Source organism: Chionomys nivalis, chromosome 21, assembly GCF_950005125.1.
Source record: "Chionomys nivalis chromosome 21, mChiNiv1.1, whole genome shotgun sequence".
Lineage (NCBI taxonomy): Eukaryota > Metazoa > Chordata > Mammalia > Rodentia > Cricetidae > Chionomys > Chionomys nivalis.
In genome coordinates, this window is record NC_080106.1 from 52,024,895 (window position 1) to 52,051,240 (window position 26,346).

Consider the following 26,346-nt stretch of genomic DNA (forward strand, 5'->3'; position numbering starts at 1 on the left):
GAGAGTGGTAGCGGGGTGTCCTGGGAGGCCCTGGAATTCTTGTTGTTCAGGATTGTAGGCTGGAGAGAAGAAGGCAGCATGAAACCAACTATACTGATTGAGGACTTGCTCAAGTTAAGACAGAGGAGGCACACAAATGACAATTATAGGTCATCATGGAATGGCAGGGAGGTGCTCACTCATATTGGACCCTGGACCAGCATTCGCCATGACCATGGGCAAGGACACACAGGTTCAAAGAACAATGGTTAATTTGCATGGATAGAACTGGACAGTGAGAATGGGGCTTAGGTTTGCATGCAAGTTGTCTGAGAGTCTTCTGGAGGGCGGGCCTGGGCAGTCTTAGCCTTCTGTCCTTCCCTGCATTCATGGAGGAATGGAACTACGCCCCAGAGAGTATAGCTTCTGAGAGAAGAGTGGCCCTGAAGACATGGGCTTTTCTTCTTCCTTTCCACTGGGGCTCAGGGCCTAACAAGGTTCTGAGGGCAAGGATGGAACCATTTCTAACCTGTGCTAAGTAGGTGTGTGTGCACACGCATGTGTGCCCACGTGGGTGTCTTTTAAAGGGCTGCCCAGAATTATACTAGGCCATGACTGTTTTTGTGAGAGTTTATTGGGATGGAGTGGGTGGTGCTCAAGATCAGTATTCTCGCCTTGGCTGGGTTATGTGTCTGGCTGTGGACAGCTGGCCCTCTGTGCCTTGTTTATAGTCTGTGAAATAAACATGGTCATAGGACCCAAATGAATGCTGTATCAAGCCAAGGTTTGGGGTTGGGGAATGACAAGTGGCTGGGATGGTGCAAGGGGGATCTGGGAGGGGTTGAAGGCTGCTGTACTCAGGGCTTCTCAGTGTGACATCTTCCTTGTGTGCTCACAGGGTCTGGTCAGCTTGCCTTCTCCACACTGTGACAATGCCTCCTTATACAGACAGCCTTCCTCCAGAGCCTCATTCCAGGCAGGTGTTTTTATCTGGCAGCCATAAAGTGGGACTAGGGAAGAATTTACAATCTCGACTATAAAGTAATATCAGCAAAGGCTATATCATTGGGTTCAGGCAGAGGTGAGGCAGAAGTTCAAAAGTTCAAGACCTCCAGGCATTTCCTGAGTGGCTGACATCCTTCTCAGTGATGAGATGTGCAGGTACCGAGCCCTGTAGGCTCTCTAAGGTTGCAAGTGGCAGCTGTGGATACATTCAGTGGGACCTGATGAACCTCTGTGGGCTCAAGTGGTACCCCTAAACAGAGCAGGGTTGGAAAGCACCCAATAAAATGCCCTGTCTCAATGCTATGAGGATAGGAGGGTGTCTGGCCCTGTCTGTTTGGATATATGAAGAGAAAAATAGGGCGTGATTTCAGAATCATCTGAGGGGTGATGTAGATGGCTCCATGGGTTAACGTACTTGACATACAAACTTGACAGACTGAGTTTGGTCACTGGATACCAGTGCGAATGGGGGAATTAGTTCCTGAAGGTTGTCCTCTGACCTCCATGTGCACACCACAGGCTCACATGCATGCACTTGCTCTTACACACACTTTATACATGCCCAATGGTAATAAATAAAATAAAAAAATCACCTGAGTTTTCTGTCCTGTAGGGCCAATAGACCTAGGTTTTTGTCCTCATCCTCACTGACAGTCTGACCTTGGGCAAGGTCCTCTGCCTCTCTAAGTTCTTATCCCCACTCGTGGAGAAGATAGTACTTCTGAAACTGAACTCTGTTTGGCACAGAAAAACAAGCAGCTTTGTGGTCTTCCTTTGTCATCCTCATCCTTTCTTACAGGGCTTCCAGCTTTGCGGTTCCCATGAGTGGATTTGAATGAGCCTTGGGAATGAGTCTCAAACACGATGGAAGGTGAGGACTAGAGCCAAGGGTGTCCTTTGACCTCCAGAGATGTGTTGTGGGCATGCTCACACCCACGGTTACATAGATGAACAAGCACACATGAAATAAGCCTTGAAGATGGGATTCATTTTTAAAATTAAAAAAGGTACTAAAGAGTGCCCTTGTTTTGGATGACTTTTTTCCCTAATGATTATAATTCAGCTCTAAGAAACATCAGTGCAAAATGATGATTTGAAGATTAGCAGCCTGTCCCCTCCCTCTCCACTTTCTCATGTCACAGAGAGTGGCAGTGTTGTAGGATGGGGAGAAAGTCATTCAGAGTGTAAACTCCTGCTATGAATGCCTCAACTGGGATATCCAACCTTTTGACATTTTTTAAAATTTATTTTTTAAAAAACTATCTTTTCTCATGTTACATGCCAAATCCATTTCCCACTCCCTCCCCTCCTCCTGCTTCCTCCTCCTTTCCCCTCCTCCCACCCTCCATTCCACCCCCCACACACTCCTCAGAGAGAGTAAGTCCTCCCATGGGGAGTCAACAAAGTGTAGCACATTGCTTTGAGGCAGGACCAAGACTCTTCCCCCTATATCTAGGCTGAGCAAGGAATCCTTTCTGAGAGAATGGTTCCAAAAAGCCAGAAGAAGTAGGGATAAATCCTGGTCTCACTGCCATCTGCCTTAGCCACACAATTGTCACTCACATTCAGAGTGTGTGAATCCTCATGTTGGCGTGGGTTCACAGCTATTGTAGGAGATGCTCAGCCTGTGTGCTATGTGTTGTGTTTCAACATAACAACAACAGAACCCCAAAGCAGCTCCTTAATTAGCCCAATCAGGTCCACAAATGTATCAGCAATAAGAGGCACATATTTTGGATGGGGAGCTCTGAAGTTCATGGGACAATGAGCAGAGATCACAACAGACACCTCCCTAGAACACATTCATCTAAGCCCAGTAACTATGGCAACAACTCGCACTTACCAGATATCAGAAATGCCAGGTGGTTCTGTCCCCTAGCTTCCTGCCAGTACTCTGAGAACGCCTCTCCTTCCTGCAGCAGGAAGGGGGTTCCATTGCTTTTTATGAAGTGCCCACTCATCCCTACAGCATCTTTGAAAGTAGCCCTGACTTGGAGTTGTTAGGTGCAAAAACTGAGGCTGAGCTTTCAAGGACTGTGGCTACCTATTCAGCTCCATCATGGAGCTAACAAGTCATAACAAGTGGGTGTTCTTTGAACCTGTTGCATATCCCTGTGTCAGAGACTTTTTACTGCTGAGGTGTCATGCCAAGACACCTCATTCTCCTCAGGGATGGCTTCTAGGACTCTGCAGGGGCTCTTCCGGTACGGCTGGTCTCCTTGGACTGTCTCCTATCACTAGCTGTTGTGTTTGGTGTGAAGTATCTCCCACAGGCTCACATATTTGGACACATGGTCCCTAACTGGTGATGCTATTGGGGAAGGTAGTGGAAACTTTAGGAGGTGGAGTCCCAGGAGAGGAAGTGAGTCACCAGGTTTTAGAAGCCAGCCCAGTTCCTGTTTACTCTATGCTTCCTGACTGTGGACACCACGTGACTTGATGTCTTCTGCTCCTGCAACACCTACCTTGGTATGGTGGACTATTCCCTCAGTCTGTGAGCCGAGACAAACCCTTCCTCCCTTAAGTCACTGCTCGTATTTTTCATAACAATGAGAAGAGTAACTAACACAATAACTCATCACCCATGTCAAACTGTCATAGTTCTCTGGAGGGAGGAGTCTCTTCTGATCTTCCAGTGTTTTCTACCCATAAGGATATGGGCATCACAGTGGCATACCGACTCACCTTTCACTTTATCTGGCTTAGATGATGCTTGAAATGTACAGTGGTGCCAGTGTTTGCTAACTGAACATTCAGAGGGCCTCCCCTCCTCCTGTTGGGAAGGTCTCTGCTTCCTGGGGTGTCTGCTGAACTTCTTTATACGATCAATTTTCCCCTTTGATACCTTCAGAGTCTTTTCCTGTCACCTTTGGAAGGAAGGTCCTTCAGTTGGTGACTTGTTATAGATGTTTTTGTCCTGTATTTCCTATTCCTCCAGGTCCTCTCAAGTGGAGTCTCCCCACCTGTCTTTCAGTGGTGACCATAGGTAGATGACTGATCTCTGCTAGGGAAAGTCCCTACCCTAAGATCACAGAGGGCTTTGGAACATGATCCCATTCAGGCCAATCTTAGCCCAAGAGGACAGTGTGATGACCAGATCCACACTTCCCCAGCTTTGCTGTGTGTTCATGTGCTGCTTGGTGGGAAGATAGGTTCAGTGGTCACAGTCAGAGGTACCTGGCTGTCACTGAGTTAAGATCTCCCGAGGAGCCTGCTTTTTGTCCTGCTGACCTTCATAGAACTTGGGACACACAATAGGTTTCTTTCTCTAGGAGGGAGGCCCAGGTCACAATCCCCCCATCTGTGTTCCTTTGGGTACCCTCCATAAAATACCTACAGATATTACAAGTAGCCTGCATCTGATGGATTGAGCCAGAAACTTAAGGAAGATAGAACTTGAAAATATGGCATTGAGTAGGATGCCTAAGGTCCAGAAAGGTAAATATCGCGTTCTCTCTCACATGAAGATCCTAGTTTCTAAGATTCCTATATGTACATTCATGTGGGAGTGTGTGTGAGGATGGGAACTAGACAGAGCTGCGAGGCCAGGAGTGAGGTTCCATGGGTGATCCATCTCATGTGGTTTGAATGTGGAGGGGGAATACTGCAGTCAGAAAAGTACAAATTCTGGTGGAGACATGGAGACTGGGAGACTTGAGAGTGGAGAAATCAACCAAAATTGAGCATGAAGATGTCACAAGAGAACAACTACGCATGCTAATTAAACATAAAGGAAACTGAAGGGAAGAAATCTCCTTCCCAGGCTCTGGCTCCCAACTTTTCCTCCTGTCTGCTCCTACCTGAGGGCATTATGTTCCACTTCAAAGAACATTGTGTTGTTCTTGGGGATAAGGATCCCTGTGTAATTGTTTGGAGCTATAAATGATTTAAATTGGTTAGGATACTAATTGCCATGAAATGACTTTATTACCTTCTGTTGATAAGAGGGCTGTAACCTTCCTCCCCACCCAGGGGTCACCGAGCGGTCAGGGCCCTCCTAGTGAGTCCTTAGAACAGACTCATCTGGCAGAGGTAACTACAGTGGCACCTGTGTGGTGTTCCAACTTCCCTCTACCGTTCCATCAGCTTCTGGGGGCCATGACAAGCCTCTGCCAGTCTGTTTTCAAGTTCTGATCTTTCCCATAGAGAGTACCGGGGTCTGGCTCAATTTCTTTCTTCTAGCTGTGTAGAAAATCATAACAGTGGGAGTCAGAGAGACAACTGAATGTGGGAGAGAAAGATGTCTAATCACAGAACAGAATTCAGCTGTTCACCTAACATGGTACTAGAAAGGAGAATAGATGGAGTAAATATGGGGAGGCTACAGATATGCAGGAAATACTTAGCCCACCATTATGGATTTATATGATTACAGATGTTGTGCACAGTTTACATGTTTGCGTTAATTATAAACCATATATATACACTTTAACTATATCATTATAATTTTGTGTATGTAGTGGTTCCAAGTTTTGGCATCAGACAGAAATGAATTCTAAATTACAGACATTTGCTGTGTGATGTGCAAGTCCCATTGCCTGTGGGATAATGTGAACCCGTGTCATTGGACTGGTGTGAGGATCAGTGCTTGACACAGGGTAGGACTTCAGAACTGGGTTCATATCATCACAAAGAAGGTTCACAGTGCTATGGGAGTGAGAAGGAAGAGACAGCATGAAAGATAAGGCAGAACTTATCTATAATTTTTATCTATAAAGATAACTTTTTCCAAGCTACAGAATCACATGTATGTAGTAGCTATTAGACATTCTTTCATTGGATTATGTGAAAGATTGCCTAATTTCAGAGGGGCGAAGGGGGGCCGTGGGGTGTCTTCTGATGGCGATGTGACACACAAGTGGAAAGGCATCCCCACACAGAAGGGTAGACATTCCTGGCTGGAGGATGAGCAGGGCAAAGGGCAGAGATAGAGAACGTTCGCAGTCCAGTCCAGGGGCCTCAGTGATGACACATTCCCAGTGCAGGGCTCAGAAGGGCACCTCTGGGAGAGGCCTGGAGAGGTGGGGGCTGAATGGGCCTTTGGGAAGCTTCTCTGTTTTTCTTGGGGTTTCACTTAAGCCTGTTATTCTTTCCATACTGGTGATGGCATTGTCCCGGAGGCCATAGAGAACTGACATGAGGTTGTCCTCTGGCTTCCACATGTACATGCACACTTCTGTCCATATGCATAAACATGCACAAACATACATATGATGCATATACAATGATAATAATTTTTTAAAAAGAGAAATTAGTGACGCTTGCATTCTCTCGCTGGTCTTTAAAGTCAGCGCCTGTCAGAATGCAATTTGCCCTGTCTGTCAGGATTCCTGAGCCTCAGAGACGCTGGGAAAAGGAGGGGCACCTTTTCCAGAGAAGAGGAAACACATGATTTTGATGTCTTTTGAGACTTCCTGGCATCCCAGAAATGGAATCCAGAGCTCCTGGGAGAGAGAGTGCCTGGGGTCAGAGAATGCTGCTCCAGGCAGCAGAGGGCTTGAAAGACTGTTTGGGAAAATGACCCTCCCCACACATGTTGAGTTATTGCCATGTGCCAGAGGCTCTGATGTAATTGTCAATGTCTCCCACAGAGGCAAGAAACTTGTTATTCCAGGAAGAAGTAGGTGGAAGGACATGTCCTTTGCTGCCTGAGGTTACACAGTTGATAAGGTTTGGAAGTCCCAGGAGTATAGGTAAGCAATTAGAAAGTTCTTCGGGGAGAAGAGTCCCCAGGGAGGAAGAGGTGCCTCCGACTCAGCCTTTCCTACAGTGCTGAAGCTGAGCGTCTTGTGGTGGAGCAATTCGTGTCTCCAAGGCTGGAAAGATGGCTCGGAAGGTAAGGGCCCTTGCTATGAAGGCTTATGACCTGAATTCAATCCCTGAGTGACTTGGCACACTACACTGGGAGTATCTGAGATACTGAAAAGCAATCTAGAAGCTACTAGAATAAATCCTTGCTTCTAATGCAGACAGTAAGCACAATGTTAGAGAAATGGCGGAAGCTACATCTGTATAATGGACTTCTGGCCACAGAATGGGCCCCTACGCCATGGTTTGAGCCTAAATGTCTCCAAAGGCTGATGTGTTAAAGGCTTGGTTTCTGGCCCGAGTGCTCATGGGAGGTTGGGGAAGCTGGGTTGCTGAAGCTGTGCCTTTTAAAGGGGATGTTGGGACACTGGCCCCTTCCTGCCTCCTTTGCTTCCTGGTGGCTACGCAGTGAATGGGCCGCTGCCACACCCTCCTCTGAGTGGTACTCTGCCTCCATATGCCCAAGGCCACATGGTCAGAGAACTCTGATCTTCAATCCCTGAAACCTTTTCTCCTTTTAAACAGTCTATCTCAGGCATTTTGTCACAGGCACACAGCACAGAAGGCTGTCCTTTGAGTTAACTCTCTTTTGTGTTTCTTCATCTGTCCCCAACCTTCTCCTGTATGTCAGGTTCGGGTCTGAAGGGCTCAGAGTGGTTGACTACTTCTCAGTAGAGGAACTGTGCTCTGTAGTTCTGGTGTACTGGATTCCCCAGGGCAGAGCTGGTGCTGCTATCTCTAACTTACAGACAAGGAAACTGAGGCCGAGACTAATCAGAGGAATGCAGACCTAGTCTTCCCAACTCTTGGCCTAACTCTGTGGTAGGTCAGGGCTCATGCAGATTTCAGGTGTTTTATGATTCAGAATAAATTTTCTAGAACTTACTCTGGAGCTATACACAGAGTTTAACCCCAACTGCCTACCTGAGGAGAGCAGCAACCACAAGCCTCTGAGACTTCTGGGCAGAAAGCAAGCCCAGCAGGAGGGCTCCCTGGTCTTCCTGGGACTAGAAACCTCCTGGGATGGGGACCCAAGCCATGGCCTGCCCAGGCATGAAATGCTAACATCATTCCAGTGTCTGCCCAACTTTCAGGCTTTTAAGGTGCAGTGCCCTCCTCCCAATGTCTCCTGGATGCTGTGTTTCACAGGCCAGGTGGGAGCCACTGCCTTTCTCCTAGAGACAAGGAAAACTAGACTCAGGCAGGACATGTGGTCTTTCTAGGGCAACTTTTCCAGCACTGTGACCCTTTCATACAATTCCTCATGTTGTGGGGGTCTCCAACCATAAATCTATTTTCTTTGCTACTTTATAACTGTAATTTTGCTACTGTAAATATTTTTGGAGATAGAGGTTTGCCAAAGGTGTCACTATCCACAGGTTGAGAACCATGGTCTAGCATCCTTGCAAAGAAACCAAGAGTTGTGCCAAGGGCTTTTCAGTACAGAGCCAGGCAGGCTAGCTGGGCCCTGTGTGCACAGAGAGCTTTGCTGTCTTCTTTGTCAGTAATTCCAGTGAGGACGGATCATGCTTCTCAGACCAGCAAATGATACACACGAAATTCTGTTTTAAATTAAAAACATTTTTTTTTCTATTTTTTTCTCATTCTGAGATTTTTCATACCAAAGTCAATAGTAATGTTCCAGACAGGAGCCAAGTGCAAGGTCACCACCATCTGATGCAGGCAGAGGTCAGCGTCACCTTTCAGCTGACCCAGGCAGAGTCCAATTTGTTCAGCTTCAGATCTGTTTCCAAGTGTACAATGCTAAGTGGTCAGTACAGATGTCATGGATGGGTGCATGGATGTGAAGCCCCTCCTGAGCCTCCCCACATCTTGTGTTTCCCAGGGCTCATCTCCCCAAAGTAAGGGAGAAAAGGGTTCTCAGAAGGAATCTGTTACAGATGAGGTCCAGGGGGTACTCAGTACAGTGGGTACTGAGACTGACCAGCTGGAGGTGGACAGCCATTAGAGGAAGCACAGGGGTGAATGGAGAGTGTCTTATTCTGGAGTTCATCCCCAGCCCTCAGGCAGCCAGGCTTCTGCACTAGGACAATGACTTGGGCTGGTGTGTTGTCTTTTGCTGCCATGCCAATACAGTCTCCAATAGCAAGCTCTGGGTAGCTTCTCGGGCTGTGGGCCATTGATGGATTGGGGAGGGATTTTCTCTGAGGTCCAGGGTTATCTGCTATCACTGAGAGAGTAGAGTAGCTTGCTTGGGAAAAGAGCAACCAGCCCCTATGTTGAAGTGGCACAGATGCTGCCCCACTTGGGGTATGGAGGGGGCAGGATGAGGGTAGGAACACAAGGCTGTTGGGTAGGATAGCCAGGCAAGGGCTGCAGATCCCATGGGTGCCATGGGACAAGGGTGATCTGGGCAGGGAACCAGGCTGAAGTGAGCTGAGTCTGAGAGTGTGGGTAGCAACCCGTGGGGGGCACCAACAAGGGCAGAGCAGTAGGTGTCAGCACAGGACCCTGTCAGGAAAGATCAGAGGGGACCGATGAGTCCTAACCTTGACCAAGAATTGTTCTTGCTGCTTCCCAGGGGCCTCCATGATTCAAGGAGCTGGTGGTGGGTAGTGTGGCAGCTGGTCCTGCCCTTCTGGGACTTTCAGCATACCTACCTGGACCTAACCTCTCAGCATGGATAGCAGCCATGTGTCTAGGCTGTCCCCTCACTCCTCAGAGAGTCACCTCTTCAGTAGCAGACCATGAATAGAAGATTCCAGGTCTTAGTCACTTCATCCTGGTCAAAACTTTAGTACTGACCTCTAAGGAGCAAGGTGACTTTTCTATGGAATACTGTGATGTGGGATTTGAACTGAGATTTGACACTGGGCAGTCTACTTTAGAGCTGACTGCCCAACCCCTATGTTCTATGCTTTACCCCGTGACTCTGTTTTGTGAACTGTGAAGTTTTGTACAGCTGACAATACTACTCTGTCACTCCGAGGGAGAGCCAACTAGCGAGACACTTGTTCCAGATCCCCTCTTTTAGGCATCTCCTTGGCCTTCCTATTTCTGGAAGGATTCACATTGTGCTCACTATTGTAGGCACCTTCCCCAAGGCTCCCTCACAGCAGGGCTGGGGTGAGATGAACCCAGATGACTGAGCCACTCACAACCATGTCCATGTTTGAGGGCAGGGTCAAGCTGGCCTCACCAGGCTGCTGCGATGCACTGAGGCTTCCAATCTTTTCCTGCTTCCTCCGCTTGGCTCTCTGATTCTGGAACCATATCTGCAGTCAGGGAAAGAAAAGGGATGTGTGTAAAGGAAATACATTCCAACTACTCGCCCCACCTCCCCATCTGGTATCTTCCCCCAAATTCAGAACATTAGCATCCCCCAAAAAATGAGCACTTCACAGTTTATAAAATCACACCTTGGGAGGGGAAGTTCTTTGCATGTTGAGTCTGGAGACTTCAGGGAAGAGACCAGGGTAACAGGGGTGGGGGACATGCATGAGTGAGAAATGAGAATCTGTGGTGAACAGAGCTTGAAGATCTTAGGTCCTGCTAACAGCTGCTACCTGGAAACCCCAGCCAGCATGTCAGATTCATCGGTCTCCAGCCTCCAGCGGGAAGAATCTTGATGATCTCTTTCTTTCTTTCTTTCTTTCTTTCTTTCTTTCTTTCTTTCTTTCTTTCTTTCTTTCTTTCTTTCTTTCTTTCTTTCTTTCTCTTTCTTTCTTCCTTCCTTTCTCTCTCTTTTCCTTTCTCCCTCCCTCCCTCCCTCCCTCCCTCCCTCCCTCCGTCCCTCCCTCCCTCTCTCCCCTTTTCACTCCCTCCTCCCTTCTTCCTCCCTTCCTTTTTTTAAAAATTTATTTATTTATTTATTTCTTAAAGATTTCTGCCTCTTTCCCGCCATCGCCTCCCATTTCCCTCCCCTCCCCCAATCAAGTCCCCCTCCCTCATCAGCCCAAAGAGCAATCAGGGTTCCCTGCCCTGTGGGAAGTCCAAGTACCACCCACCTCCATCCAGGTCTAGTAAGGTGAGCATCCAAACTGCCTAGGCTCCCACAAAGCCAGTGCGTGCAGTAGGATCAAAAACCCATTGCCATTGTTCCTGAGTTCTCAGTGGTCCTCATTGTCTGCTATGTTCAGTGAGTCTGGTTTTATCCCATGCTTTTTCAGACCCAGGCCAGCTGGCCTTGGTGAGTTCCCTCTAGAAAGTCCCCATTGTCTCAGTGTGTGGGTGCACCCCTCGCGGTCCTGAGTTCCTTGCTCGCGCTCTCTTTCCTTCTGCTCCTGATATGGACCTTGAGATTTCAGTCCGGTGCTCCAGTGTGGGTCTCTGTCTCTGTCTCCTTTCATCGCCTGATGAAGGTTAATATTCAGGAGGATGCTTATATGTTTTTCTTTGGGTTCACCTTCTTATTTAGCTTCTCTAGGATCACAAATTATAGGCTCAATGACCTTTATTCATGGCTAGAAGCCAAAGATGAGTGAGTACATCCCATGCTCCTCTTTTTGGGTCTGGTTTACCTCACTCAGGATAGTGTTTTTTATTTCCATCCATTTGTATGCAGAATTCAAGAAGTCATTGTTTTTTACTGCTGAGTAGTACTCTAATATGTATATATTCCATACTTTCTTCATCCATTCTTTTAAATGCCTTCCAGGCCAAATAAAAGTCATCTGTGGGCTGTCTTCCATCAGCATGCCACCAGTTTGCAACCCCTGTGGGCCACTTGGCATCTATAGGTTGAACATTGGCCGATCTCTGCATTTCTGGGCACCCTGATGGTCTCTGACATGCAGCCATTTGTCCTTGGTGATTCTGGGGAAGCAGGTGTTGGTTTCTGGACTTGATGGCAGACGCAGGTGTTAAACACAGTTCCAAGTAGGAGGAACTTAGCCAGACTAAGACTGGGCTGGGCTCTAGCCAGAGGAAGGGGGTTGAATGGAACGTGGTGCATTGGGCTGGACCTATATTTTGATTCTGAGTGAGAGCAAATAAACTGCAGTTTTTGTTTTTTAAGAACGATGTCGACGTCTCTGTGTTCAGAGACAGTGCTGGCAGTGTTGCTGTGGGCAGAGCAGAGCCTCATGCCAGCCTGCGACTTTTCTAACAGGATGTGGTGGTGACAAGATGGCAGATGTTAGATTCGGGTGTTAGTATAGAAACCCTGTCTCTGACAGTGAATCCTTGGTCTGTCTGCTGCTCTGCTTCCATCAACGAGATGGAGGTGTTCTTTACCAGGCTGGCCAACAGTGCCCTGGTCAGCCACGCCTGCCATCCCAAATGTCGAAGTGGCCCTCCAGCTGAGAGGGATTTGCACAGTTTTAAACCATTGAGAAAAGGACCAAAAAGAAGAATAGTATTTTCTGATACTGGCAGCTTGTACAAAAATCAAATTTCCACACTTGTAAATATAATTTTGTTGGAATGTCACCATGGTCACCTGTTTCTTCCTTGGCTGTGGCTGTTTTCAGGCCACCATGGCAGGGACAATGGTTCTCCCTGACAGTGACTGTATGTCTAGCAAAACCCAAAGTGATTCCTCTTAGTAAAAATGTTGGCTGACCCCAGTCCTCAGCTGCCATGATTGATAGCATGAATAACCCTTAGAAGCATGAATGAGCTGCGGAGAGGGGGCATGGGACAGAGATGGGTGGAGAGCACCAATGTTTACCCACTAGAGATTCTTTATTAGACGAGGGTAGTCTCATTGCGTGGAACCCGGGGGATGGGTTCAGCTGGGGCAGCCCTGCAGGGCTGAGGGCACAGCAGGAAACTGGGTGGAAGTTGGTCACTGTACCTGTACTCGAGCTTCAGGCAGGTTGATCCTGGAAGCCAGCTGGGTCCGGACATGGATGTCTGGGTAGTGGGTGAAGTGGAAGAGCTTCTCCAGTTCCTGTAGCTGCTCCGTCGTGAAGGTGGTGCGAACTCTCCGCTTGCTCTTTTTTTCTTCTGTGGGTGAAAGCATGCAAGCTGGGTCAGCAACCCAGCTGTCAGTCCCTTGGCGAGATGTTTATGTTGCTTCCTTCTCCAAGCCCATGGCCACTGCCAAGCCTTGGTCCCTGGCTCCTTGGTGTTGGGGGCTGCAGACCCCTGACCCCTTGGCTTTCTTTGCCTGCCTCAGACCCTTTGCCTGCTGGAGTGAAACAACTTGTTTCCCTGTGTTTCAGCTCCTCTGAGCGTGAGACAGGGGAGTGGTGGCTGCAGCTGAAAGATCCGGAGAGCTGGGGCGTGGCCAGAGCACTATATAAGCTGCCCCTGAACACAATAAAGTTGGCATTCTTGTTTCAAGGATGACCCGTCTCATGCAGGTGCTGCACTACGGGCGTAGTACTGTAGTACACATAGCACAGACAGACGCTACACCTTGGAATTGGAGGTTAGCAGTGTTGTCTTCTAGAACCCCCTCTAGGCTAATCCTCTTCACCCCAGTGAAGTCAAGTAAACCTTCTAGAAAATTTTCTGATTCTTTGCCTTTCTTCTGTTTAAATGTCTTTAGGGCACACCCCTTTGTCTATAATGAGAGATGGCAAGCAGACCAAACACATCCTATTGTATTTTAAAATAAAGTTTTATTGAAACATAGCTCTATGTATTGCATTTTGTATTATTTCTTCCCAGTTTTGCATTATAATGGTGGCACTGACTCATTGCATCTGAGAGCATATGGCTATAAAGACTGAAATAATTACCATCTGGCCCTTTACAGAAAAAGTATGCCAACCTTGTCTTACAAAGTGCAGGTCAAGCATGGTGGCAGCAGAGCCCTGCCAACTTATTTCCAACCAGCCTGACTAGCCTCAGTTCCATTCAGGTTTGACTCTGCCATTTATGGGGCTCAGCACAAAATGAAAATGTGAGGGCCCCTGTTCAGAAGAGTCCAAAGTCTTTTCCCTTATTACCTAGATTTGCATTCTCTGTCTGCCATGGGATTTATTTGTTTATTTGTAAGTATATGTATGTGTACATGCCTGTATGTTGCAGGAGGACAAAGAATGCTCTGTTCTGTCATCCTCTGTCATATTCCCTTGAGACAGGGTCTCCCACTGAACTTGAAGCCAGAAAGCTCCAATGATTCTCCTGTCTCTGTTCCCAAGCAGCTTACAGCTGTGCATGTAGATACATCCCATTTTTCTACATGTGCTCTGGGGATTTAAACTCAGGTTCTTATGCTTTTGCAGTTAATGCTCTTACCTACGGAGTCATATCCTCAATCCTCATGGTGGCTTTTAATTTACTATTTAATTTTGATGGAGACAGATGGAATGAGAACATTCATGGGGTATGCTAGTCTTTCCAGGGACCTCGGAGTTACCCCAAAGTTTTGAGAGATTTGACCCCATCCTGCAATGTGGCACCTGACTTTGAATATCCTGGAAGTTATAACTCAGCCAGCCCCTCTCCAAGGTGGAAGTAGGTGGGGCAGAGGATGGGGGGTAAGAGCCCATCCTAGGGTGGCGGCAGTGGGAAGAAGGCATTGATAGATCCATGTTCTGATATCCTAGCCTTTGCTTGATGCCTCACTGGGCTCCTTCTAAAACAAATTCTAACCTAAAATTGCTAAGGCGTTCTAGAGAGTGACCCTATGTATTCAGCTCTACCGTGGGACCTCCCTCTAGGCACAGCACTCCGTGGAACCACGGTGGGCACTCATACTGGCATAGCCAGCTCTACTGTCCTCACTCTGCCAACCTTTGTACCCAGACTCATTGAAATTGCTCAATTGCCTGACTTTGTAGCATATCCCATAGGTGTTTTCCTGCGACAGATGATAATTTCAGGGACAGACATAATTCTAATTTATACAGGCTCTTTGGGACATAAATTCAATCTTAAAAATATTTATATATTTTATCCTTTGATCTTTACTTGACATTGGGTACATAGGGTCCAAGGATAGACATCAACTGATGGTCCTCAATGCAGAAAAGGCTCAAAGTAAATATGATAGAAATAATATTTCATAGTGACAAGTAAAAAGTTAGAAGTTATTAACAACTTCATAATAATTAGCACCTATGGTCTATAGTCCATGTATACACTGTCCATCTTTTAGATGATAGAATACACCAGTGATAATATCAAAGCAAATGTTTGAAAAGACAAGCAATTAGAAAGGGTTTGTACCTAGAGAAATGAAGTGGTACTATTAGCATCTATGATTCACTATTCTCACAATGATGGACATATACCAAAGGAGCAAACAGATACAATAAGCTTTTATAATTAATAAATCTTCATGTCATTATTTGTGAGCTGGTAGCCCAAAGAAAAATATGACGACATATGCACACCAGTCATACAAAAAAAAAGTGCTATATACACTTGCTTCTCCCAGGGAGATCTTTCAGAATGGGAGATTCGGCCGCCTTTATACTTTATCCCCTCAGAGAGCCAGGCAACAGTGGATGCTGGTGGAGTGACCAAACTCTGCGGTTTGTTTTCGGGCCAAGGCATCTGAAGATAAAGCTGCAGTAGTCTTAATTGGACCAATTACAAAAGTGTAGAAAAAGCACACAAACTCTCAGCCCAAATTGTCTTCACTTTCAGATGAGGACAGAGTCCAGTACCAGGGAAGACTCAGTACTCATGCTTGGAGGATCCAAACACTGGGGAGGCAGCTCCTATCTGCCTGCAGCCTTCTTTCTGGACAGTGTACCTCTGGAAGGCAGGAGGCTCTCAGATTAACCAAGCAACCAATGCCCAGAGAGAGCTTCACCAATATTTGCTCCAGATGAATAGCCCCGAGGACAGAGAACACGTTTTTTGTAAAATACATCTGAAATTTTAGAGCACTGGTATCATGTACTGCATAGATGACTGATGAGAGCTGACGTGCTTTAAAAGGGGAGGAAGAACTGGGAAATGCTGGCAGTTTAATAGCTGAAAAGATCCACTAATATTCCTTTCTTCTTTTGCAGGGGATGATGCTTGTCACAGGATGGTAGAAGCCACACCACAAGACCTGAGCTCATTCTGGTTCACAACTTGAGAACATTTAATTTACTCTGTACTTGTACTTGCTGTCTATAGGGTGAGGTAGGAGAGGTGTTGAATGATAGATGACCAAATACAAATCCACCTGACCAGATTCTGCAATCCTTCTCCTCAGGGATGCTTGCCTAGGGACCTTTAGTTGAGGAGAAAAATGGCATGTGCATGTGTGTACTCTGGGGTGGGGAGTGTGAGTGCAGTGGGGTGTGTACTTCTCTTTTTCAGAATCAACCATGTTGTCTCCTATGTTGTAGGAATGAGATTGCATAGTCTCACACATCCATAGTATACCAACTTTTATTGTTAATCCACTTTTAAAATCTCCTCAATTTGGCTTTTTACTCCCCTTTGCTGACTTCACAAGTTTTTTGAGAATGCATGCAATGGGGACTAAGGTATCATCTCCCAATAGCTTTTGTGCTGCTTCTTATTGCATCTGCTTATTTGTGTGTGTGTGTGTGTTTGTGTGTGTGTGTGTGTGTGCATGGACATTTGCTAGGGAGAAGATATGGAGGTCAGAGGACAACTTGTGGTGAAGCAGCTTTCTCAAAGATTATACTCAGTCATCAGGATTGACGTCAAGTGCCTTTACACCCTTCCTTTTAGCCGTTGTGTGCCATCTCTGGTAGAAATCTCACTTCTACCATCTGCTTCCTACCTTTCCAAGTATACCCTGCTTTTAAGTAACAATAATAATAACAATAACAACAACAGTAACAAATTTATTATTGAGACAGGTCTTATGTAGCCAAGTCTGGCTTCAAATTTAATATGTAGGCTAGAAAAATATTGTATGCCATTGGCCTTGAGCTACATGTGCTCGGAATGAATTTTTTTTTCCTGAGGGATGTAATGTGATGGTGGTAGAAATGTTCAGTCACTCTAGTGATCCTTCCTAGAAGAAAGATTGTACCTAAAATTCACACGCATGGAGACATGGAGGCTGAGTTCCAAATGGACCTGCTTAGCTCAAGATGCCAAAGCCCTTTTTCAAGACTGGTTGTGGTTCTTGAGATATCAGTAGTCAATGCTGATTATTTTCTTTTTATAATATGACTATTTCTTTGTCCTTATATTTATTGTGATTTTTCGCATAGCTTTTTTTTTTTTTACAAATAGTATATTTTGATTATATTCTTTACCCTTCTAATGCTGATTTTTATTTTACTTCCCTTCTTGGGAACAACCTCAAACCAGAGAGACAAAAGTGGTAGTGAGAAAACTCAAGAGCTGAGGTCACTCACTCCCAGTGGCTGGGTTCCCAACTAAGGTCAAGTCTATTTGGGAGAGAGACAGATAGACTTGAACCCTTGAGTCAGGAAAATAATTTAGGACCAGAAGTTGGACATCATGCAGAAAGGTAAAAAATGTGTTGTCCAAAATAGCAGCTGGTAGATCAAAGCGGCTATTGAAATAAGTAAAATAGAAAATTCAGCTGCTCAGCCGTGTTATCCATAGCAGGACAGTGCAGTGTGGTGAGTACAACATGTTGGACTGTAGCTGTACAAGACAATCACCACTGTGGAACGTTCTGTTTGGCAGCTCTCTCTCATTGGACTGTCTAAAGGATTATGAAAAATTTGTGTTCAGGGCCAAGGTTTGTGTTTTTTCTCCATCACAATATCATTTATTTGTCACTAATCTCCAGAAAAGGACATATGAGATTGGTGTGGTGCCAAATTTAATAGCCTCAGAAGAATCTGAAGTATAGACTTTGCCATACTTGCCTCTCTACCTGTGTGTGGGAAGGAGGGGGCTGTTAGCAGTAGAGATTGTGTCGAGATTCTTTGGGGGTTTACTCAGAGTCAACCTCACCATGGACTACAGGACTACAGGGGAGGGAGAGGCAAGTGCAGTATGGATGAAGCTCAATGCTTTAGCTTTCCCATCGTGTGCTTATAGAGGCTTCCAGAGGCCAGGAAGGTTGTTGCCAGGTGACTGATCATAATCGGTCACAGGAGACAGAAGCAGGTACCAGAAAAAGAACAGTGTAAACAGATTATGGATGGAGGAGAGACTGGAACATTATGCGGTCTATACACCTTTGGATCCTCAGAGATTTCTTCATCAAAGCATTGAAAATCTGAGCCCACCAGGGAAGCTGTTCCAGGCCTAGGATGGAGCCCTTCATAGATGCAAGAACCAGGGCATTCTGTATCTCTGCTCTGAGAGGATTAGGAGTCAACAAACCCCAATTTTACAAGCAGGAAGGGTCACTGGTAGAGAGTAAACAATCCTAGGGTTTCTGGTCCAGGCCTAGCATCTCCTTCCCAGGTTCTTGGCCACTTTGATCTAGCAGTTGTTATTTTGGAGAGCATATTTTTGACCTCTGTGCAGGATATCCAACATTAGGAAGCCCACGGCTCCAGCTCATCCCAGCAACTTTATTTTTGAGATGGACAAGAACACCCGGGGCAGGGAGAGGTGGATGAAGACAGCCAGGACAGCTACCTCTTTCATGTGGCTCTTTCTGGCCATTGTTAATTCTGGGAGGTGTGAATCACACTTCAGTGAGTCTTCAAAGAGAACAAGTTAGCAGAACATAATTAAAACTGAGTCATTTAATACATCGATCATAATAAATACACAATTTATGCAGGTGATTAGGCCACCTAATTATAAACTGTTGTTTCTTTGCTTTCACTTCCCTTCCCTGATTGCTCCTTCTCTGTGGTTTGCTAATTGGCCCTGGCCATGCAGTTAAAGTCCCGGGAGTATATGGGTTGGTGACATGAATGGGACAGAGAAGACAGGAGAGAGGAAAAGGAAGGGAAGATGATGTGGGATTCCCCTCTGCAGGCTGTGAATACCATTCGTTAATAAAGAAACTGCATTGGGTCTACTGCAGTACAGAATAGGGAAATGCAGGAATTTCAAGCAAATAGAAAAAGAGAGAGCAGGTAGAGTCAAGGAGAAGCCATGTAGCAGCAGCAGGAGACAGACGCTGGACAGAACCTTGCCAGTAGGCCACAACCATGTCCTGATACACAGATTAATGGAAATGGGCTAATTAAGATATAAGAGCTAGCCAATTAGAAGCATGAGGTAATACGCCCAGCAGTGTTGTAATAATACAGTTTCTCTGTGATTATTTTGGGTCTGAATGGCCGGTAAATGAATGAGCAGCCCTCACCAACAGATTGGTGTGCCAACATGGGCTGACTATACCCACATAAAATCTGAATTTGAAAAGAAATTCTGGACAAAACCAACCAACCAACCAAACCAACAAACATAAAACGGAATTTAGTGCAGTTTTTTGGTAGCTGAATTTTTCCCCCCTGGGTGGGTTCCGTTTGATGGTGGCAAAAAGGTGTGCTGTGGCTCCTTTAAGACAGCTCTTCTTGATTCAACATTAGCAGCAAAAAACCAAAACAAAACAAAAACAAAACCCATGATGTTTCAAAATAGTGGCTTCCTGGTTTGTGCTAATTGCACAAACAGTGCTGGCTTTTTCAGGCTGCTGAGTACTTAAATGGGGTTTGTGAGCAAAGTGCTACAACTTGCTTAAAGCAACACAGACCTGCTGTGTGTCTGGAAGTGAGGCTGTGAGCATGGCTCACAGAGCTGGCACTGAATGGGCCTCTGCCATGTTGGACTGGGCAGATCCAAAAGGCAAAGCAGTCATGCTACTTAGCATTTTAAGAAGTGGCCCTTGTCAGAAAAGGATTGCAGATAAATAATAAAGACAGATTTAAATGAAAAAGATCTCTACATTGGATAAATATATGTAGGCTTAAGAGAGAGAAGAAAAAGAATATAGATAGCTATAAAAGGAAGTAAATAATTTTTTTTTATAAAAAAAGCAAAGTCTTTAAGGAGACAAAGTAAAGACAGTCATAGATTAAAGAAGTAAAGAAAAATAAGCCATGTAAAGATGGAATATACACAGAGAGTCTGGATTATGTATATTATTGTGTTTTTTAAATTTTTTTGACTGTAGAGAGATATTTGATTCTGGGGGCTGCTAAGATAAACCAACAAATATACTTTAAAGATATCTTAACTTCAAAATTTGCGTCTAAGGATATGTTGCTTTGGAAAAGAGGTTCTGCTTTTGTTTTCACAGAAGATGAGAACCTGTGGATTCCTTCCAGACCAATATGGTTCAATGGAACCCTCTGAAAGGTCTCTATAACCCCCTAAAATTACTTCACCCAACAAAAATCAGGAAGCAGTTTGGAGAGAACTATGCCCAAATCCCCCAATAATGTTTAAATGTTTGTTTACATAAATGGGGATATGCTATAAAGATAAATACTTTGCATTGGTATGGATCTTGGTTTATTGATACAAATTTAAGGTCAATTTTGTTATATGTATATTTATGCTCTTGATTAAGGTATATTATGCTCATTTAAAAATGTAATGTACAATTAAGAAATATAGGTTAATAGATAGTCATTTGTAATAGTCAAGTTTGTAGTCATGTTAGTTAGGTCTTTAGATGTACAGAGATATATTTCAGAAGGATAGTTATTTTTCAAACCTTTCAAAGACTAACAGAATTTAAAATGTTTTAATAACTTGGGACATTTCATGACAATGAGACACATCTGCTTCTGGCACACCAATCTACTTCAAAGAATGATGGGCATTGAAGAGGTTCCTTATGGAGTTGGTTAGCCATTTGGGTAAGAAATTGCTTTTGCCTTGACTTCTTGATGTTATGCTGTATGAACTAGACATGCAGGACCCACAAAAAATGATTGCTGAACTTGCCTAAGGGTCTTTTGGGGTTCCTGCTTCATGAAAAAGTATGCCAGACATTATTCAGGATGCAGAAGAAAGTGACTGACAAACTGCAAATATAGGTGGAACTGTCTTTGAAATTTCTTGCTTCATGGAAACATCTGCCAGATACTTGGGCTTATAGGCTGAAGATGGATGCTCCAACGTTACAGAAAAACTTGGGTGATTGTTCAGGCAGCAAGATGTCTGTCAATTCTAGAGTTTTGGAAGTTGCTTACAATGAACTTCCTGTTAACTTAGGTAATATTATATTCTTCTAGAGTTGAAGAATAGATAGTTATAATTATAGTTTTCCTTAGTTATAATAAAAGATAAAATAGTTATAAATATTGTATATGTAATTCTTGCTTGTTACCTGTTTTGTTGTATGTAATTTTACTATGTTAAGATTAAAACCTTCCTTTTTATTTAGACAGAAAAGGGTAGCTGATGTGGGATTCCCCTCTGTATGCTGTGAATACCATTGGTTAATAAAAAAAATCTGCTATGGGGTGGCCTATTGCTGTGCAGAATAGGGCAAGGCAGGAATTTCAAGCAGATAGAGAAGGAGAGAGAAGGCAGAGTAAAGGAGAAGCCACGTAGCTGCTGTAAAAGACAGATGTCAAATGCCAGATGGAACCTTACCAGGAGGCCACAACCATGTAGTGACACACAGATTAATAGGAATGGGTTAATTTAAGATATAAGAGGTAGTCAATGAGAAGTATGAGGTAATAGGTCAAGCAGTGTTGTAATAATACAGTTTCTGTGTGATTATTTCTGGTCTGGGTGGCTGGGAAATGAATGAGCAGCCTCTGGCAACAGGAAGAGAAAAAGGAAAGAGCATAAGATAAAGGGGGAAGCAGTGAGAGACCTGTGAGAGGTGTGATCCTGCCCCAAAAGATATGCTCAAATTCAGACTCCTCTTAACAATGCACGGGATTTTATTTGGAAATAGTCTGTAGATATAATTAAGTTAAGACTCTTAAAATATGATCACTCTGGAGATAGGGTAGACATGAATCCAACGACTGGTGTCCTTCAGAAGAGAAGGACGGACTCTCTGTCTTTGTCTATCCCCTCATACATGCATAAGCACACACACACAAACACACATACACACATGCATAAGCACATGCACACACACACACATGCACACAAGTATAAACACACATATACAAATACACACAAGTTGGAGGAAAGAAAGACTTCTGTGACTATGGTGGCTGTCAGAAGCACTCACAGACAGGAGAGAGGTCAGGGAACTAACCAGAGGAAGGGGAGGAGGAGAAAGGAGCCTGGGGAGGAGACATGGTTTTCAAAGGATGAAGGTGCAGGGCATCTGAAGGGAGGAAAGGTTCAGAAGTACATATCTTGTGCATATAGGAGAAGGTCTGAAGAAGTGATGGAGATGAATGCAGACACAAGCAGGTCAGGTGTGTGGACTTTGAATAGCCCAGTAACGAGGCAGAGGCAGAGGCTGAGAAGCCACAGCATGAGGCCCAATGAACATACTGCCTTCTTTTTGAAAATAAAGTTTTATTAGAGCACAAATATGTCTATGCTTTTCATATTGCTTATCGGTGTTTTCAACCTCCACAGTGGAGTAATTGTGACAGAGACCATCATTAAAGCTTAGAATTACAGTATTATCCTTTACAGGAAAAAAAAAATCTTGCTGACCTTTTCTGTAGGATTTTCCTCAAACACCCAGAATGTCACTCTGCCCTAGCCAGCTCCATCAGATCAGATAGGCACAAATTGGCCCTGCTCCACGGTGAATCTGGCAGGAACTATCTTTGTGACTGGCCACCGCTTGCTATATGTGGACATTCACTGCCTCTGGTTTTATTCCTCTTTACCTCCTCGGTTGCCTTCCTGCCTGGGGAAACATACTTAGAGCTTCTTCACCAAGGAAGCCAACAAACAGTTCATGAACAGAGGAAGGGATGTAAGAAGATTTCGCAGAGGCTGGGTAGTCCACACAGGTCTCCTTTTCCCCTAGGGCTAGGGTTTTGGAGGTTCACCAGTGGGCTAGGTAGAGGTGCCGCCTTCCTTTTCAGGCTCAGAGTCTCCAGTATTGAGAGAGGTTTCTTTCTGACTGCCTTCCCCTTGACTTTGGAAGGTCCCTGGGTTTCAGAGGCTAGCTTCTCCCAAGAGGAGTAAATGGTGGTTGAGTCCAATATCCTTTCACAGGTTTCTACTGATTTGAGATCTGAGAGGGTCCAACCCCTTCATTGTGAGGGTCCCAAAGCCAATGGACCTTAGACCTTGCTAAGAAATTCAAGCTGTGGGCAATACCCTGGATTGGCCTGGGAGCCCGGGTGACAGGTCCAGTTCTGGCTCTTTATGAACTTTAGATCTGAACAGTCCACTTTACCTCTTGGAGTCCCAGCCTCCTCAAATACCCTGGACACCAGATTCATATGGAGCTTCTAGACTACAGATTTGTGGCCTTGCCTTGAGCTGGTGTCACTATCTTAGACGTGGGACCTGAAATGGCACAGTTAATCCAGGCTTCTTACATGGTGGCGGTAGGGGTGGGGTTGGTTATTTGCATGGAGCTGTGACTATAAAACTGGACAGGAAAAACCCATCTGGTTCATAGTTTCAGAGGTCTGTAGCACACCATGGCAGGGGAGGCATGGTGGAGCAGCCCAGGGTATGTGACATCAGGGGCTGGTCACTTCATTGTAGGCTAGGTACAGAGTGAAAGAGGAACTTGGGGCCGAGATACATCTTCAGAGACCCACTTAGTGGCATACTTCTTTCGGGAAGACCTTATCTCCAAAGGTCCCATAGTTCTCAAAATAGTGTCACTAGCGGGGAACAAGCATTCAAAACATGAACCTGTGGGGGAGGTTTCGGATTCAAACCATCACTGGAGGTTATGTCTACCAGCCACTCCATGGAGTCCTGTACATGTGAAATGGAACAGCAAGGGGCCTGAAGCTTTGCTGCTGTCCTTGGATGCTGCCCTTCTGGGGGGGTTCTGTCCCGGAGGAGGGACAGAACGCAAGGAGCTTAAGGGCATTGGCCAGCCACCACATCCTGAGTTGTAGCCGGGGCTCCTCAGATGGTGGGGAGGGACAAGGGTGGTTGACAGGGTCTGCCTACTAACCACCTTGATCCTTCCCACATGGCATTGTGACTGGACTTTCTGCAAGGAGGAAGTCTTTGCTAGGGAACAAACGACTCCCATGGCCTTCTTTGGAGTTTTCCAACAGCATGTCAGAGCTGGGAGGAACTGTACGGAGATCTCTCTCTGCTCTTTCATGTTACCTTTGAGGAAACTGAGGCCCAGATGAGGAAATGATTGCTAAATTTCCTCCTGTGCACTGACACCTTGTCTGGGCTTTGTAGTCAGTGATCTTGAGTCCCTTCCCTGTGCACCCAGCCCTGCGTACCCAGCACATCCCAGACGTCCGCAGCCACCTTTGTACTTGCTGCCACATTGGCCACCCGTTTGCCCTATGTCTGCTTGAGTCTTCTTCATCTTTACTTTGTGTTTTTGCTCGAATGCACACATGTGAAGAGAGATCCTTCTGTCCTGACCACTACCAGTTATCAGCACCGTCGACACCATAGGAAGCTAGGACAGTAAGCAGTAACTCCAGAACTATTGACATAGTGGCTTTGCATCTGTGAGTAGCCAAAGTCATGAACTGCCAGAGGAACCTGCTCCAAGGGTTGGGAAAACTTTAAACTATGACCATAAATAACTTCCCTTGCATGGCCATAGGCCTCCAGGGCTCAGGGCTAGTACTAATTGCTTATGCAGTTTTTGTAGGTGATTTATCTCCTTTTTTAGGTTTGCCTTCTCTAAAGTGGGTCTCCCATATATGACCATGAACTACAACAAGGGAGATAGTACTAGCTCGGGGCACCCTCCAATGCTGTGGCTGTTATTTTGGCCAGCACTGTCTGGTGTCTGCTCTGGGCTTAGCAGGAACATATAAACGGAACATACTAGAATCTTCAATGGAGGTTTAGAAAGAGCAGTCTCTTTGAGCTATCAGTAGCAGGGGCACCCTCCTCTCTCTCTGTGATGGGGAAGGTGGCATTCAATTATACAGCTGCAGCAGATGAGACCCAGGTTAAAACTCCCAGTGAGCTGGCTTCTGTGAATCCTTACTTGACTGGAACCAGCGACCTTCTGAAAGCTGAGCCCAAGCCCTTTTCTATGAGGAAACCAGCCACCTCCCCTGCTGCTGGTGGCAGCATCTCCCCCAGCTAAGCACAGCTGCTGTAGGGAATCTCTGTGGGAGACTGGCTGGGGCGAAACTCTGTGTGGGGAGGCAATGCCATCAAGGCCCCCCTGAGCTTCCTGTCTAGCATTTTTTTAGATGAAAGGGGTGAAAACAGGAAAGACCAGGGTCTGGTGTGGGATACTCCAGGCTCACAGACTCCTGACCAAATGGCCTTTGAGACTTCATAAGCACTAATATCCCTCACTCCCATTCCCTGAGCTGAGTAAAGCTGAGATCAGAGAGACAGGAACTTCCCTAAAGTCACACAGCAGGCTAAGACAGGTTGGAGACACCCTCTGCCATCCCAGATTCCACAGCAAGGAGTATCCACTGCCCTGAGTGAGTGCTGGCTTGAAGAAAAGCTGAAAACTATCTGGTCATTTATGCAGGTGTGTGTCCTTGGGAAGCTACAGACTTGGGTATGGGGACTCTATGAGGACAGGGCCTGGCATAGCTTCATCTACTAGAAGCCACGCAAGCTGATGCAAACTGAGCTCAGCTCGTGGGGAGAATGTGCTAGGAGCAAGGTTTTGGGTGTGCCCGGGCCTGAATTCAGCTTGTGGCTTCTAGTTTTGTAACTTGGTGACATTGTCCACCGCTTTATCAGCCCAGTTGCTATAATTTCTGCCCCAAACAAAGGACAGTGCCTCCCACTTCATCAGTGCAGGGTGAATGTGACTGACAATTCCTGGTCATAGCCTGGTCAACAAGAGTAAGCTCTATGGCCCTGCATTTTTCAATCGGCTGAGCCAATGGGCTTCTGCGCTCTGAATAGCACGGTTCTGATTCAGACTGAAAATTCTAAAAAGTATCTGGCCTAGACCTACTATCCCTTTGGATGTCACAGCTCCTTGTTTTATTGATGAGAACTGTCAAAACCTCCCCAGAGCCCTCGGGACAAAAGCAAATGACCAGAAGTCACTTACCTTGGGACTGATCCTGTGGGGTCCTCTCTGGCTTTGAACCTGGGGTTGCTGTCTGCCTGGAGTCCTCTTCTCCTATGCTTTGTGGTCTGGGTGTGTTTCTTCTCTCTGAGGGCCTCCTCAGGATAGCGTCAATGGAGAAGGACAGGCCCAGCTTCTCCTGAGCCTCATTGTACCCTGAACTCTCCTTCTCCATGTCCCCGTGGATCGTAGGGCCTGCCTTGGCCTGCCCTGAAGCCAGCTGGGAGGGACACTCTATGTGTGCCCGGGAAGATGCCAGCAGAGTGTGGTGTACTTTCATCCTGGAGCTTCTGGGGACTCGGAGGGCACACAGAGGTGGTGTTCAGGGATCCTGATGCTGGGTGACTCGAGCACGATCCCTTGGACACAGGAACTTCCATGGACCTCGAACACCTACAAGAGCAGGGGTGGCTTCCAGCGGAAGAGCTGACAACTGCTTGTCCTGTGTCCACAGGTCACAGTTGTCACCACACAGAGGTTCAGTTTTCCAGAGAGGGTCTTGGAGGTGACGGCTTTCCCAGTCAGCAGTCACTGCTCACGGGTAACAGAAACAGAGAGAAACGATGCAGAGTTGGTAGGGAGAGGTCTGGAGCCAGCGTCCACCTTTGTCTTCTTGTCTGACTTGTGTCCCCTTCCTGCTGACCTCAGATAGTCCCTGAGAGGCTGGGGTGCCACCT

The 26,346-nt window shown here is 45.9% G+C and overlaps 1 protein-coding gene across 1 annotated transcript; it reads right to left on the reverse strand.

The window, feature by feature from the left end:
- Positions 1-9,027: 9,027 nt before the first annotated feature.
- On the reverse strand, positions 9,028-25,949 carry Isx (intestine specific homeobox). The gene is made up of 4 exons (XM_057753342.1): positions 25,652-25,949; positions 12,551-12,702; positions 9,912-10,028; positions 9,028-9,264 (listed from the first exon to the last, which is right to left on the reverse strand). Exons 1-4 carry the CDS (start codon positions 25,947-25,949, stop codon positions 9,028-9,030), a joined length of 804 nt encoding a protein of 267 aa, XP_057609325.1.
- Between the last annotated feature and the right edge of the window lie 397 nt (positions 25,950-26,346).